This window comes from Amphiura filiformis, chromosome 8 (genome assembly GCF_039555335.1).
Source record: "Amphiura filiformis chromosome 8, Afil_fr2py, whole genome shotgun sequence".
Taxonomy (NCBI): Eukaryota; Metazoa; Echinodermata; class Ophiuroidea; order Amphilepidida; family Amphiuridae; genus Amphiura; species Amphiura filiformis.
In genome coordinates, this window is record NC_092635.1 from 13,386,854 (window position 1) to 13,402,756 (window position 15,903).

General features: G+C 36.0%; 1 protein-coding gene across 2 annotated transcripts in view; it reads right to left on the minus strand.

Annotated features, from left to right (window-relative positions):
- Positions 1 to 15,391, minus strand: part of LOC140158647 (sodium/potassium/calcium exchanger 5-like) — a 55,510-nt gene extending 40,119 nt beyond the window's left edge. For both annotated transcript variants that reach the window (XM_072181815.1, XM_072181816.1), the window contains exons 1-5: positions 14,560 to 15,391; positions 3,404 to 3,622; positions 2,146 to 2,229; positions 1,379 to 1,482; positions 386 to 489 (exon numbers count right to left, since the gene is read on the minus strand). In XM_072181815.1, coding sequence (XP_072037916.1) covers positions 386 to 489; positions 1,379 to 1,482; positions 2,146 to 2,229; positions 3,404 to 3,622; positions 14,560 to 14,692 — 644 coding nt within the window. In that variant the 5' untranslated portion in view covers positions 14,693 to 15,391. The remainder of the gene's footprint in view (positions 1 to 385; positions 490 to 1,378; positions 1,483 to 2,145; positions 2,230 to 3,403; positions 3,623 to 14,559) is intronic.
- Positions 15,392 to 15,903: the final 512 nt, after the last annotated feature.

Here is a 15,903-nt window from a genome sequence, read left to right on the forward strand (position 1 = left end):
TAAATATCAAAAATATCAATTTTAATCATTTGCCATAAAATGTGTATTACATTGCGAATTTCAAAAATCAAAATTATTTGATATCAGAAGGACATTCTTCGTATTCAGAATGCAATTCGATATACTAGTATCTGATGTGCTCTAATGTCCCACAATAAATACTGTCCAAACGTTCATACCCCATCCCTTAACGATATCATTATCATCACAAACAATAATAATAATATTGATAATAATGATAGTAATAATAGTTGGAGCGAGCAGTCAATATTACTTGGTGATAATTTCACGCCTTTCATTTCCACATTAAAATCTATGACCGTTGCATTACAGCCATTAATAGTAAATATATTATGTGTTTTATATGTGTTTTTCGATAACTTACCATAATAATTTACCATCTATAACGACAGCAATTAATACTATCATGCACACAGTCCAATAGAAGCCGTCACGTAATACTGGAAACCACGAGATTTTGACACCCTCCTATGAAAGACAATTAAAAAATTACATTCGAAAAAAGTTTCCAAAATGGCTCTGGATTTTGTTCTATCAGAAGAACCCTTGATGCAGTGGCGTAACCAGCTTTCTTGGTCGGAGGGGGGGGGCAAAATAAATTTGGGACAAAAATGAAAAAGATTCCCGGATGCATCATCTTGAGCTTCCAAAAAGGGTCATATTGTGACCATGAGCGCGATCGCGAGTAGGCCTACTGCGCAATAATTTTGCATTTTACATTATTTTGGCCCATGATCTGGGTGAAAGGGGCCCTATTGGGAGAATGTGCGCGTGTAGTACGGAATCGTTTTGTATTTTACACTATTTTGGCCCATAATCTGGATGGATTTTGGTGGAAAACGGGCTCCTTGCCCCCTTTCTTTTCCGTTGCCTTCCCGATTTTCTCTTTCATTTTTTGTCTAAAGGGCACTTTTCTGTTAAGCTACTGCCTCGATGGTTCTTAGAGATATTGGGGCACTCTGTGGAAGTGGTTCTCTAAACAGCCTGCGTAATGGTTCTCTAAAAGGTTTTTGAACTTTCAGAACTTTTTTTCTTCCTGATGGATACTTTTGAATCCTTTCAGAACGTCTTTTCTAAGCAATATGAAATCACTAAATCCTATAAATCCTATAAAAACACTATTAATTTTCATAAACTACCAATATTCACATCTAACCTACTCTACTCCTGATTTGACAATAAAATATAAAATTTGAGCATATGTTACCATACAACCCCACTCTAAGATCTTCTCAGTGTAGTTGATGCTGTAACTATTATAAGTTATAAGAGGAGTGGTTATTTTACAAGTATTCCGAGGTCCATCTCTATTTTAAGTGTCAGGCACATTGAAGAAGAAAAGCATTTACCCACGTACCTTTGGAGCAAGGAATGAGCATAAAGCCAATATTGCATAAATGTTGAAAGCAGCTGAGCCGACAATTGCACCTGTACCGGTATCATCTTCTGTCACAAATGTACCTGCACGAAAGAGAAATAGATATATCCTAGAAAATGCACAAAACGTTTTTAAATCCCCGGTTCAGTAACGTTGTGATATTTGCATAATGCCAATTGCGAAGAGCAATTATGGCAAACTTGGTTTTGCATCTCTGGTTGCACCGTAAAAAGCGGTACCGTCGCTCTCTGAAGTATAATGTAATACAGAAGGGCCGTATAGTCTGGATATACGATTCGTCATTATGCAGTATTCGCATTTCAGGAAGAGATAAGGCAGCATTTTGACCCTGTCTGCCATATGCATATAGAGTACAAGCTAGGACAAACAGACAATTTTTTCTTGGCCTAAATTTATCCCATTACCGTATCTTTAATGCATTTGTGGAATATCAACAATTATAATGTTGTTCGTTTGACAGCTATTTTATCGAGGGCTTAGAAATTTAGAACCAATGCCTATGTCCAAATATTATACTTCTTGAGAACCATGAGTGGACTGAGAAAGAGGACTCCTTTTTTTGTATTAATTTTGAAATATAACACGTTTTCACAAAACCTATAATATATCCTATAGTATTATGCTAAAATTCAAAATTGTAGAAATTTGTGTATAGCCATGATATATTGCCAGTTCTGACTTTGCTATGTCTTTGTGATACCATTTGCTAAGGAAGTTGGTCTTACCCATGACAGAGGCGAATAACTCTGGTAGAGACGTTCCTGCCGCCATTATTGTCGCCCCAGCAATGTCTTGCGGTAGTCTCCATTCTGGCGTGATACAAAATAATTATGTTATGAAGAAATTAATGATCTATTACAAACATTATTTTATAAAATGTTATATATCCAAAATCAAACTATATTAAATAAAACAAACGTATAGTTGATCGACTTTGCACATAATGACAGCTAACACTAAAAACGCCACATACTGTCATAGGCTATGTGATCTGCGGCCTGGAGTGATCTGCCTGAAACTCACTTTAAAGAATCGGATAGCAACGTTTGCACAGTATTTTTTGTGGGACCTGAAAGAACATCAGATACATCAAATTGCATTCTGAATACGAGGAATTTTGATTTCTTTAGTCTTTTACTGAACTTTATTGATGGTGTGCAGAAGTCCCTTGCTGGAAGCCAACTATGCTTATATAAATAAGCAAATATGCTTAGAAAAAAGGCTAAACAATCCTGGCTGTCACTGTCTCATTACAAGATTAGATGGGTTAAATATAGTCCTTGTCATGTGGGGAAGGATTCGATAAAGGCATACAAATGAGGGTATGAGATATAGGAATTATGTCCAAGCCTCACCACATGGTTGGTGGGCTAAAATAGCTATTCAAGACCCAGGTATGTAAGGGATAAACTGTGCATATGAGATATGGATTCAAGTGTAATTGTAGTTCACTCCGTGAACAAAAATGAAAATGGGAAAAATAGTGACTATTAGCGCTGTTTTAATATGAGAAATGTGTTGCTGGAATGGGATGGTGTGTAACACGTGATCCGAATATAGCCAGCATGGCCAGGGGCATATTTTATCCTGGCCCAGGGTCCTAAAGAGGTTAAATTGAAGACCTGAGCGCAAGAAAACCGTAAATCCACTTGGCCCTTCATCACATACACTAAAGTTGCGTATAGTCAGTTCGTATAGTTTGTTTTATACATGTTCAGGGGCCAAAACAAATCTTTGACAACCTTTCATGATGTTTTCACCTTGGAACATGTATTAAACATTATAAAACCCGAAGAAACTATACGTAACTTTAGTGTATACATGTTGAGGGGCCAAGTGGACTTACGGTCTTCTTGCGCTCAGGTCTTCAATTTGGTCCTGCCTTGCAACAAGGACATTGATCTGAATTTGATAGTGCTAAAGAGAAAAGGTGACAGTCAGGTAACAGAAATTTAAAAGCCCGAATGGAAACTTTGAACCTACCTTTACATATAATTTCTAGGGACGGCACGAAATAAACTTGGCAAACGTAGCCAATACATCCAGATATATACAATACGCCAAATATGTGTAATAATATAGCCCCATTTCCAAGCTGGTCTTGTCCAAAAATGCGTGGAAAATCTCCTTTCTCACGAGTACAGTTTGGCATAATACCATGTTCGTCATTGTCGTCATTTGCCTGGTTTTCAGCAGAACGATCTGATGAAGGAACAGAGTGCATTCAATTAATTCAAATGCAAAATATTGTTATAAATCAATCCTAGGACCGGACCTTTAGGGCCTGATACTCTACATACATCATCATTTTATTTCATTCAAATCAAACATTATACAAAATATGAAAATACACAAAATTTGAATGAGAATATCCATGCTCAAGAGGCTGACCTATTAAAAGTGACAGCTACAACTACACATACTCACCAAATAAAAAAGAAAGAAGAAAAGAATAAGGAATGTATTCGCTACACAAATTTGCCGTATATGCACATTTATAGACATTTTAACCTATTTTGAGAATAATTGTAAGTGAATTGTAGGCACCTGTTTTATGCAGCTTTGCAGAGTTGTGTTTAAAGACTATTTTACACGATTGGTCACAGGATTAAGAATATTGCAAATAATTAACATGTTTAAAAACCAAACGGCTCGTTAGACCACCATTCTCATTATTTTGTGATGTGACTGGCTGCTACATTGTTGTATACTAAATAGGTACATAAAATTTGAAAGTGCGTGACTCGATTTTTGTTGAAAGTTTTTGAACATGCAACTGTCGTTTATCCTATTTAGTTTAGTTAGAAGGGGCTATTATAGTGCATCCTCGGAAATCAACTTCTAATCGACGTCTGTAGATCAGAAAAAAGGCGTAAAAAACGATAAGCTATATATTAAAAATTCGATAGGTGTCCCTAGGGGTTAACAGGGGTCAAATTTCATACAACAGGGTTGAAATTTAAAACTTTGCTCAGAACAATGGGCCCAGGATTGATCCTTGCGGCACTCCACATTTTAATAAATAATCTTCAAACCATTTTTAGAACATTGCTTCTAAATCCATAGTATAGAGAGTTCCCGTGTTTTCAAGCGGAACGGACTACAATAGTGTTTATAACGTGATTCGCACCGCCGCGCCGTATTCCTCATTCCTTTGATTTGGTCAATGACCCTATTGGTGCTACATTCTACAAAATAACATTTGCTAATTATCGCGCGAGTGTTGGTATTCTGAAAATTGTAAACGGAGTTTAGGTTTCCCTCCAAGATGGCGGGTAACCCAAAACACGGGAACTCTCTATTCCAATATATAAATAATATGCTATGATTAATAGTATCAAAGGCTTTTGACAAATCCAGGAATAAATCCAAACTGTTTATCATTTAATATATTACATTTGTCAATATAATTCATGCACCTGTTAAGGGCTCGGATAGCAACGTTTGCACAGTAATATTGTGGGAGCTGAGAGCACACAAGAAACACCAAATTGCATTCTGAATACGAGGAATATCCTTATGATATCAAATAATATTGTCAATTTTGAAATTTGCGATATAATACAAATTTTATGACAATTTAATAAAAAATAACATTTTTGACATTTAAGTCTTCGAAGTAAAGTTTAAATCTAATGATTTTCCAGGGGGGATTTTGTGAAAAGTGGACTTTCTTCCCCAAATTTGGACCTTTTTTGACCAAAAAAAGCTTTAAAATCCGATTTTAAAGCACCCCCCTGGCTACAGCTCTGAGTCTGCAACTAACACGGAAGCTAAATCAGCATTTGGTTCTGATCACATCTACAATGACAATGTCCATCCTTGTGGAATTCAGCTCCCTCACACCCCATATCATATTTGACGCTTTATATGCAGTCGCCGTAAAGAAAATCTATAGTGAAAAAATAACGACAACCCAAATATCGTTAAAATGAATCCTTGAAACGTTGACAATAAACGGAAATAATAGTTTCATAATGCAAGTGAAATTTTTTTCGCAAACATTGAAAATCATTGCAAAAACCTTGCATAATTACACGATCTGCTAACCATGGAGCAAAGGAAAATCCGGAGGATAATGCCTTCATAATTTTTCCAAGAATCAATAAATAGACTCTATATGGATATACAGGGTGTCCCTGAAAGAACTGTATCGTCGGAAACGTAATTGTTTGGGTATTTTAATGCCACAACTAAACATAACTAAATACTTGGTGTGGTTGAGGAACTAATCAGCTATCACATACTTTTTGAATTTTGACAATTGACCATACCGTTCTTGAAATGTAAGAATTTTACGAAACTCCCTCATTTTCAAGCCTTTCCACGGATTCAAATATCAATCGATGATCTATTATACGGTATAGTCGGAGTGCTAAGGCCATCTTGATTTTAATAATTCGTCTCAAACCCCCGCGCGCATTAGTAAAATCGCCCGTTTTTCTGCCTCCGCAGGAGGTAGTATGCTTTGAAATTTACACCTAAAATGCCGCACATTGCGCGGCATGTAGGCCGATTGTACAAATTTATATTCTGACAAGTACTCTAATTTCCGCCCAATATCGAGAGCCCAATATATATCCCCCACCTCTTTGCGCCATTCATAAATTCGCCTATCGCCATTTCCGAATGTTCAAAAAGGGTAATCACGCTTCCTCAGCATGTGCAATAAATTAGCATTAAAATTAATCTTATTCTATAGGGATTCTAGAAACGCCTAGCACGTGGCGCCAATGGCGTGGGTCTAACAAGTTAATGAATTATGCATTAGAATATTTTCAAACTCATATGTTGTATAATTGAAGACCGAATTAAAAAAGACTAGCTTGCGTATGCCGTCCTGTAAACCAGACCAAAAATGCCATACTGCGCAGGTCAGCAACCAATCACGGCGCGCCTTTGTCATGACGTCAGACGCAAACTAGTCTTTTTAATTCGGTCTTTAATTATAGGTTGTAGCCTCAGCGCTCATCAGCAGCCACACCACCTCAATGCCTTCGGTGTGATCAGCAGCTTTATCGTTGAAGACAAGTTGGAAAACCGTTATGCTGTGGCAATGGGAATACACCTCAAACAAGGTTTAATTTCATGATTACATGAAACCTGATTATTAATGCAAAAACTTTGGCTGGAGAAGTTGAAGCTGACGTTCATGGCGACACTTTGGATGTGATAATTTGACATCATGGATTGTTTTGTGCAAAATTGAGGTATTTTTGTGCCACGGCGAGTCAGCAGACCGACTGGCATGCATGCTAGGCTCGACTAGGCCACAATCATGATCCGATGCATTTGAACTGCAATGTATGGTATGATACGCCTAGCCGCGCCTATGGCCGGCTTCATTGCTGCCCGGGCATTGCTGTTCAAATACATGTACTAAAGTATTGCAATTTTATTGCGTTGATATAATTCGGAATAATTCGTTTTAAAGTATTTGCTTCCCCAATTCCCATGCGTGGTTGTGTTTTATGTTCTACTGAGTACTGTTGCAATATTTTTGCATGCATACCCATGACCGTTTCAAGACTTTGACTGAGAAATTTGCTTTTTGTTTGTTAAGATAAAAATAAAAATAAAATGCAAGAATCATCTTTCCCCACACAAAACTTCTTACAAACAAGGTGTTGATATTGGCCCTTTCGATGCAAGACAACGCACAAATGAAGGAAACAAAACAAAACAATAATGTTTTTGATTTTTTATTCAATACAAAAGAGTAATGACCTATAAAAAGACCCCCCTAAATATAATAATATTAATATTATTTTAGTCCTGAATACAAAATATAATAAACAAGCATTAAAAAAAATCTGAAACGTTACAATCGTAATTTTCAGTCAAAAAATCCACGAGAAATGACTCTTGATACAACTTAGGCATAGGCCCTATATGCATTTAAAAAACAGAAACGGCTGCCTGCATCTGGAACTCTTCATATCTGAAAGTTTGAAGGTCTTATTTCATACATCAGAATTATCTGCAAGATTGCAAGATGGCTTTAGGTGACCGTGGCCCTATTGGCTAATGCACAAATTTAGATTTTCTTTCTATTTAAATAATATGTTAAAGCTTATGCCCTGTAGATTACATTCGGTTCTTGAGATATGGCCTGTCAAAATGGTGCGAACCCAAAACAAAAAATTGGCAACAACTTTCTTTTTATTTTCTATATTTTTGACAAGTCCAGTTGCCAGATGATTTTCTAATTACATAGGCCTATGTATGAATTATGCAAAGTAAAGATTTCAGATACTGAGGCATGGTACATGGGTAGAACACACACTGTAGACCTACTACAAAATTACGGTTGCGTTTTGGCAAATTTCAATTTGCATAATTAATTTGGGCCACTTATTAGAAAAGTTGATTAGGGCCCTAATTAATTATGCAAATGGAAATTTGCATGGAAAAAGGCATTCATGGGTTTTATATCTTATTTTGTAGCCGATCTGAACATTCTACTTTGTACAATTCTTGCATATAGCCTATAATTAGAAAATAAGGCCTACCTGACATCATTGCATATCAAAAATAAAAGAAATTTGTTGCCAACTTCTTGGTTTCGCGCCATTTTGACAGGCCATATATTTTGGTAACCGAATATCCGATTAAAATAAAATTTTCAGTCTTGTAATCAGGAGAGAATGGACTCACATATTTCAATCAGACAAAAATCTATATCCAATAGCGTTACCTTAAAGCTAGCATTATAAGTGTCTCCTTAACTAACAACAAAAGGTGCCCACTGGTATCTTGGAGGCATTGTCTTTTTTAAAGACATTTCTTGTTTCGTGTTATTCCGGCGCTGTTTTATTTTTTTCCCGACCCACCACACAAAAATGTCAGACGTCAACATAGTCCAAAGCCAGAGGATGATTTAAGCACTTCCCACCACGCCACTGTGTTGACTTGCGGTTAGCACAGCTGTGTGAGTGAACATGACACGACTGCTCGCACACTGCATTGACGACCATGGTTAAATTTGAATTTGGACTGATATATTTACAATAAAAACGCATTCACAATGCTGGTCGATTTCACATTTTATGTTACCTACAGAAGGTGTGAATTATCCTTCATACATACATCACTTTAGATCTGAAATCGACCAACTAATAATGACACACGCACAATTCTTAAACAACATCTTTTGCACAGAATTCAATGGGATTTGAAAAGTAAAGTGGCAGTTGAAATTCTGGTGATAACACGTTTGCAGTGCATGATGGGGCTTCCTTAAATCATCCTCTGGTCCAAAGCGTAAATCTCAATAAAAATTCTTCATCTTGACCACAGTGCAACCTCCCTGAGAGATGAAAAGGTGGTCTATCCCTGTCACAGATACACAAAATTAAAGTTAGAACAAGGCGGTTCTCGAACCACGAGTCTCACCTGCTTTCGCAACTGCATGCCTGCTTTTGCGATTACTTTTGGCAGAAGTAAATGAACCTGCAATCCATGGTGACCCCGAAATGACCTTCCAAACATTTGGCTCTAAATGTTGACTGTACCCACAAAGTTTCATGCCCATACGACAGTTTTTAGTAACTTGACCTCAGATGACCCCTGGGTGACCACGGATTCCGATTACCTTGAAATGACCTTCCAAAAAGTTGGCTCTAAATGTTGACTGTACCCACCAAGTTTCATGCCCATACGAAAGTTGTCAGTAATTTGACCTCAGATGACCCCCGGATGACCCTGGATGACCCCAAATGCCCTGAAAATCTAACCAAATCTGTTTATTATAGGCCTATAGGCCTATATAATTGGAACCTTTTTCAATATGAGTGTATAAATAACGTATGATAGCTGTGTCCCGGGAATACGCCATACGTATCGATTTGATTATCATCATTCATATAATTGGTCACATTTCATAATTTACAGTTGTTCCAATATTTTGAAAATAGCCCATACACAATGGTTTGACTTTCTTCTTTTTGTAAATATGAATGTATAAGCAACGTATGATAGGTGTGTCCCGGCCAATAAACCCACCCCACCACAACTCGCATCCCATAAACAAACAACCATCACCCACCAATGCACAAATAATCAATCAAAAACAGAACCGAGCAACAAAAAACAAACAAACAAACAAATAAAACAATATATAATTATTTAAAAAAATTAAAATAAAACAAAAACACATTTATTTCCCCCCTGTTAAATTACACATTTCATTTTCTATTATATATCAGAATCTAAACCCCAGATCCCTCCCAGATACTGAATTGATTTTTATTAAAAGGTTACACAAAATCAATGAAAAATCAATCTTAAGTTTTCCGATTATTATTATTTTTTTTGTTGCAAGCATTCATTTTATATGCCACTCTATAGGAAGGGGGGGCACATCATAACTTTTCGGTGGGTATTCTCCCCCGGAATTTTGAGGTGGTGGGTCTTTGGGAGCTGATGGCGTACAGATAAAAGGTGTCTTTCGGAGTAGAGCTGCGAACAAGAAAAAAGGGGTCTTTTGGAGTTCAACACACTTGTTATTGTGAAAATCCAGACATCGCCAGGGCGGATTGGGACGGTGAAGGGTAACATTATGGGGCGCACTTAACACAAATGTCAGGTATAATGCTACCCGGAAAGATCACTCTCTTTGAATTTGGCAGCTCCGAAAGACCCTCTAAATTTGACCAAAATAGAGCTTCGAAAGACCCTTGATTTTGATCATTCCAGCTCTAAAAGACCCCTAAATTGCTCATTCCTCACATTTCTGGGTTTTTTTTAGGCGATTGTCAACCAGAAAGCCAAGAAAGACCCTTGATTTTGACTTTTAATTCGTAGCTAAAAAAACCTGTTCACAACTCCAAAAGACCCACTACCTCAAATTTCCGGGGGAGCATACTCACCAAAAGTTTATGATGTGCACCCCGAATATTCGACGTAGAATATTTGTTGAACGAGTATAGGCCTATTCGTTATTCAATATATTCATTATTATCTTTTAAAAAGTGCATGTGTGTTGACAATTATTACGAGTAAAACAAAAATAATATACCCATTTGGATTTGTTTCTATATTTCAAAAAGTATTTCTTCAATTGAAAAGATTGTTTGGCTGGCATTATCAGCAGACTTAATAGCAACGACATCGATTTCATATAACCTACTTAAGTTATAGGTGACTTCGTGTTTGAAACAGCACACATAAAATGAAAGAGTTCACTAATTCAAAAGTTGCAATTTATCAAATATAATGCACGTTTTCCTGATATCGGGTGCTCGATTAATCCAAGTGTACTTGCTGATGATTGGTTGCTCGATTATAATGCAAGTTTTCCTGATACCGGGTGCCCGATTTAATGCATGTGCCCAATTGAAGCATGATATAAAATTCTGCTTGACCATCTTCCTGTAATTGATTATAAATGCATCACACCACCTGTGGGATTAGAACCACTGGGTATGAATATGCTCTGAGTCTGTAGATGATGCATAGTGTCAAAATGCATCGAAGAAATGCTTTTTGAAAATATAGAAACAAATCCAAAGAGGTAGTTATTTTTGTTTTACTCTATGTCATGTCTTGAACATGTCGAATGTAGGCCTATATGATCGAGCTTACGTCATCAAACATTCGTTATAAGTTTAACATGACTGACATCCACTATTAACAGTCTGCGACGGTCCTTATATATTATGTAGTTATGGCTCTATAACAGACGGACCGACAGCTTACCGTCCCCTCCGAAGGACGAGCGGAGTACTTTCATATGGTTAACTTTCCCATTCTAAATGAACCATGAGAGCTGAAGTTTGAATGTAATCAGACCAATGCCAATTAAATTCACCTGTACTTTATTTCCAAGTCAATACCTTAGCAAGTTACCACTGGCGGCAATTGAACCCGGGATCCATGCACCAAAGGCGAGAACCATAAATGTCATTAAGGCAACGCAACGCTCCCCCTTACATCTTCAATATCTTTGACCAAAAACTACGTATTTTACTATTTTTTACATATTTTAGTTTTAGTTGGTATCACAGACCCTGAAAAAATATAAATAAATTTCATAAATAAATTTCATCTTGCATCAAGCATTTTTTTCGTAAATTACGGGAAAGCAGCAATAGGCTCTGACATCATATTCTGTTTTATTTCTCTTTAGGCATAGCATATGAGATGCATTGAACACGAGAACGGATATACACTAGTTGTAAATTTTTTACAACTATATTTTGCATTTTTAAAGCAATAAAATATACACTGAATATATAATTTGTATAAACGCCGTGGATTCTGAAATTGTGTATAAACTGTTGATGTTGTTGCCACCTGTATTTTTGATTTATGAACCCTATTGCAATAATATTAATGGCCTATTTGCAATGACATTGACGGTCTATTCCATGTAACTCGCGTCATATTTTTGATAGAATTGTATTGTCAGACTCAGTCTCAAAATTAATCATCAACTACAAGATACAACTAAGCAAGATTTGGGTTCATCTTCACCATAGACTGGGTTCAAAATACCATTAATTAAGGGCTCTGGTATGAACGTTTCGACTGTATTTTGTGTGGGACATGAGAGCACATCAGGCATATTGAATTGAATTCTGATGAATGTCCTTCTGATATTAAATAATTTAGATTTTTTTGAAACTCGCGATATAATACAAATCTTATGACAAATTATTAAAATTTAATATTTTTTAAAACTTTTGATATTTAACAGTCCTCGAAGTATTCTTTCTAAATTTGTACTTAAAGTGTATGTAGCTGGGATGAAAAGCCGACGATTAATTGAAAATTTAGACATTTCGTATTTTTTTCATTATCGCAATATATATTGAATGTACGTGGAAATATTTTTTTAATGATGTCTTCAGAAGATAGTGGATGTACACGAAAAATGTTTTTTTTTCAATGTTATCTCCAGTAGATATCAAATGGAGAATGGCTTTGTTTTCTTTGTTATCTTCATTCAGCGGATAGCAATATAGTGAGTGTACCTTAAAGAATGACTAAATTTATTATTTACTATATAGGCCCTAGATAGCAAAATAGTGGATGCACATCATAGTGATGGAGCATGTTTTGTTCAATGCTTTCTTCAGTAGATAGCAATAGGCCTATAGTCGGTTGTTTGACGTTGTTTTTCAATGCTAACCTCTGCATATGACATAGATATTATAGCACTAGCGGTTACATGGAGAATGGGCTCGTTTTTAAGTGTATACAGAGCATATTGAATTGAATTCTGAGGAATGCCCTTCTGATATTAAATAATTTTGATTTTTTTTGAAACTCGCGATATAATACAAATTTTATGACAAATTATTAAAATTTAATATTTTTAAAACTTTTGATAATTAGCAGTCCTCGAAGTAATCTTTCGAAATTAATGATATGTAGGCCTACTTAAAGTGTATGTAGCTGGGATGAAAAGCCGACGATTAATTGAAAATTTTGACATTTCGTATTGCAGATATGGATTTTCTCCCAAAAACACAAAAAAATTAGGTCTTTTTGGGAAAAATCCATATTATGTCAATACGAAAGGTCAAATTTTTCAATTGATCGTCGGCTTTTCATCCCAGCTACATATATGTACACTTTAAATTTATATCATTAGATTTATAAAGTTTACTTCGAGGACTGTTAAAAAATATCCAAAATATCAATTTTTAATCACTCCATAAAATTTGTATTATATCGTGAATTTCAAAAAAAAAATTATATCAGTACATTCTTCGTATTCAGAATGCAATTCATGTCTGATGTGCTCTCACGTCCCACAAAAATACTGTCCAAACGTTCATACCCCAGCCCTTAATAAACATTATAATAATTGTGGATAAAATAGCTGTTCACTCGCGGAAATGTTGGCCTACTTTTTAACTTTATATTCAGTATTTCTCATACAGACTATTAATTATTGTAAATTAATTTAACAGACAAGAACAAGCCTTTGATGATAGAGCATTATTTTATAGTATAATGTAACTTGCGAATCTAATATAACTTGCAATTCTATCATTTCGTATAATTATGCTCATGTAAACTGAGCTCAAAAAGAAACTTATAAATTATTTTTTACAACTTGAGAATCACAAGGTCATATCTTAAAATAGTGTCAATCAAAATGAACCAAAATTACACACAGGATTACTTTAATACTCTACTCAAAACACATGTCAGTAACCAAGCAGTTGTCCAACTGACACAACAGCAAAATGCACTGTCATGGGACAGCTTCCTGGACGTTCCTCCACGTTCACAGCCCAACATTTGGCACCCAGCACAAAACATCTGTGAGAATGCACAAAAGATCCTTGCACAGATGATAAAACGGTGCTGCTTTCTGCTTTTCATACACTTTTTTCATGAAACAGTGCTGGGCTGTGAATATGGTCCAGGAAGCTGTTGCATGTCAGTGCATTTTGCTGTTGTGTCCGTTGGATAACTGCTTGGTTAATACTGACATGTGTTAAGAGTAGAGTATTGAAGTAAACATGTGTGTAATTTTGGTTCAATTTGATGGACAGGATTTCAAGATATGACCTTGTGAAAAATTATAAGTTTCTTTTTGAGCTCAGTTTATGTATAGGTCCTTCGATCAAAATATTTTGTATTGTATCCATAAACACTTGTCTGAAGTCATAGGTTCGAAGTCAAATAAGACAATAATATAACTCGAAAAGGCGATTTTCATGACATTTAAAATTCATATAAAAACAGGGAAAATCTGTTCCAACTGACCGGCGGGGAACCAAAGGATGGATCCAAAAGGATACAACAGTGTCACACTAGCAATGGATAAAATTAAAAACAGGGAAAATATGACACAACATCCAATGGGGGAGTAACAGCAAGACATATAAACAAAGTCTGAAAAATTGACGTTATAAAAATGCCTCCAGTCAATGCAGCTTTTTGATCTTCATTGATTTTGGGATAAAATAAGAGACTGGTCTCACTATACTGAGAGCCAGCTCTGATTTTATCCCTTGAGATAGAAAAGCTGCATTGTGGAGCATTTTTTAACAGAAAAAAAAAAATTTTGTCGAAACGTTTTTAACTTTGTTTATATGTCTTATGTTACTCCCCCATTGGATGTTGTGTCATATTTTCCCTGTTTTTAATTTAAAATTCAACAAAATGTATCTTCTTACCTTGGATATTGTGAATGTTTTTCATCGATGACGGCCACGGAAATGCCCATGATGTATATGTGAAAGCTAAAACAATAAGCAACGGTACCCTGGGCAAGAAAAGACGAACTAACACACAGCTCAACCGATTCATGATGGTGATGATGAAGATTTTCACAAGTTTCGCATCAAGTGAATCTGTAGCCTGCGTTTACACATTGTTCATAAACTATCCATTGCATTTACCGATATATCGTATTGTCTGATTGTGAACAACAGAACCAACTTTTCAGCATTTATCCACAAGCTTCCACAAAACTGATATACGACTGATTCAGCGTATATGCTGTTAATTGTTAACTTTTAGTACTTGTTGACAAACACGGCTCTTCATGAAGATATTATTACCTCTGTCGTGTGAAATATTAATGTGGTGTAATCATGGTGATCGATCCAATTATTGAATTTGGTATTCATTTTCACATAGGCCTCATCACAGTATAATTCGATCAGACATACTTTTTAGTATTGATCGTGTTCGGCACTTTGCTGAAGTGAAGATGAAAATAAACTTTGTGACGTCTGCACGTTAGCATATGCTTTAGCTTAGCGAAGTTAGTACAGCAGGTAACTTTCCAACAACAGTATGTTCCAAGCATTGATCACCATGGCCGGACAACTTCAGTTCAGTATAGATATCATCATGATCATCGGTATTTAGGCAGAGGCCTTTCAAAAACGCATAAAATAATCCGATTTACCAAGGACAGAAAGAATATATATCTTTGCATGATAATGCAGCTGCCTGTATGGTAGGATTCATGCTTCAAATGGTTTGCTAGGCCTACGCGTTATTAGTGCCCACGAACTACTAGTCGTGATATATAAATCACTGAAACGTGAAGTGTTTTTTATACGATTTATATGTATGATTTTGGTTTAACCCGAGGTCGTCATTTGTTCACTAATCGCATGACGGTCTTTCGCTGCAGGTATTTCTCAATATATTCACCCCGTAAGAAAATTAATCAGATTGTAAAATCAGGTAAAATGTAACCCTGTAATTAAGGCCCCCAGGTTAAGGCCTATCTCGAGATAGGGGCACACCAATTTAAGTGCGGTCACAACTTTCAGCACTATGATGGGGGTCTTGCGGGGGAAATTGTGCCAAAATAGGAGTCTTTTCGGGGGAAATGTTTTAACACTTTTTGTGAAAGATTTAAAAATCTTTCGCGGACAGATGTTAACAAATTGGGGTCCTTTGATGCAAAGTTTAACCTCATTTTTGTTTGTTTGGGGTACTTAAAACACCTCTTGTCTTGAATTTTCCTATGAGTGCAAGGGGCAAAGAATCGGTATTTACAT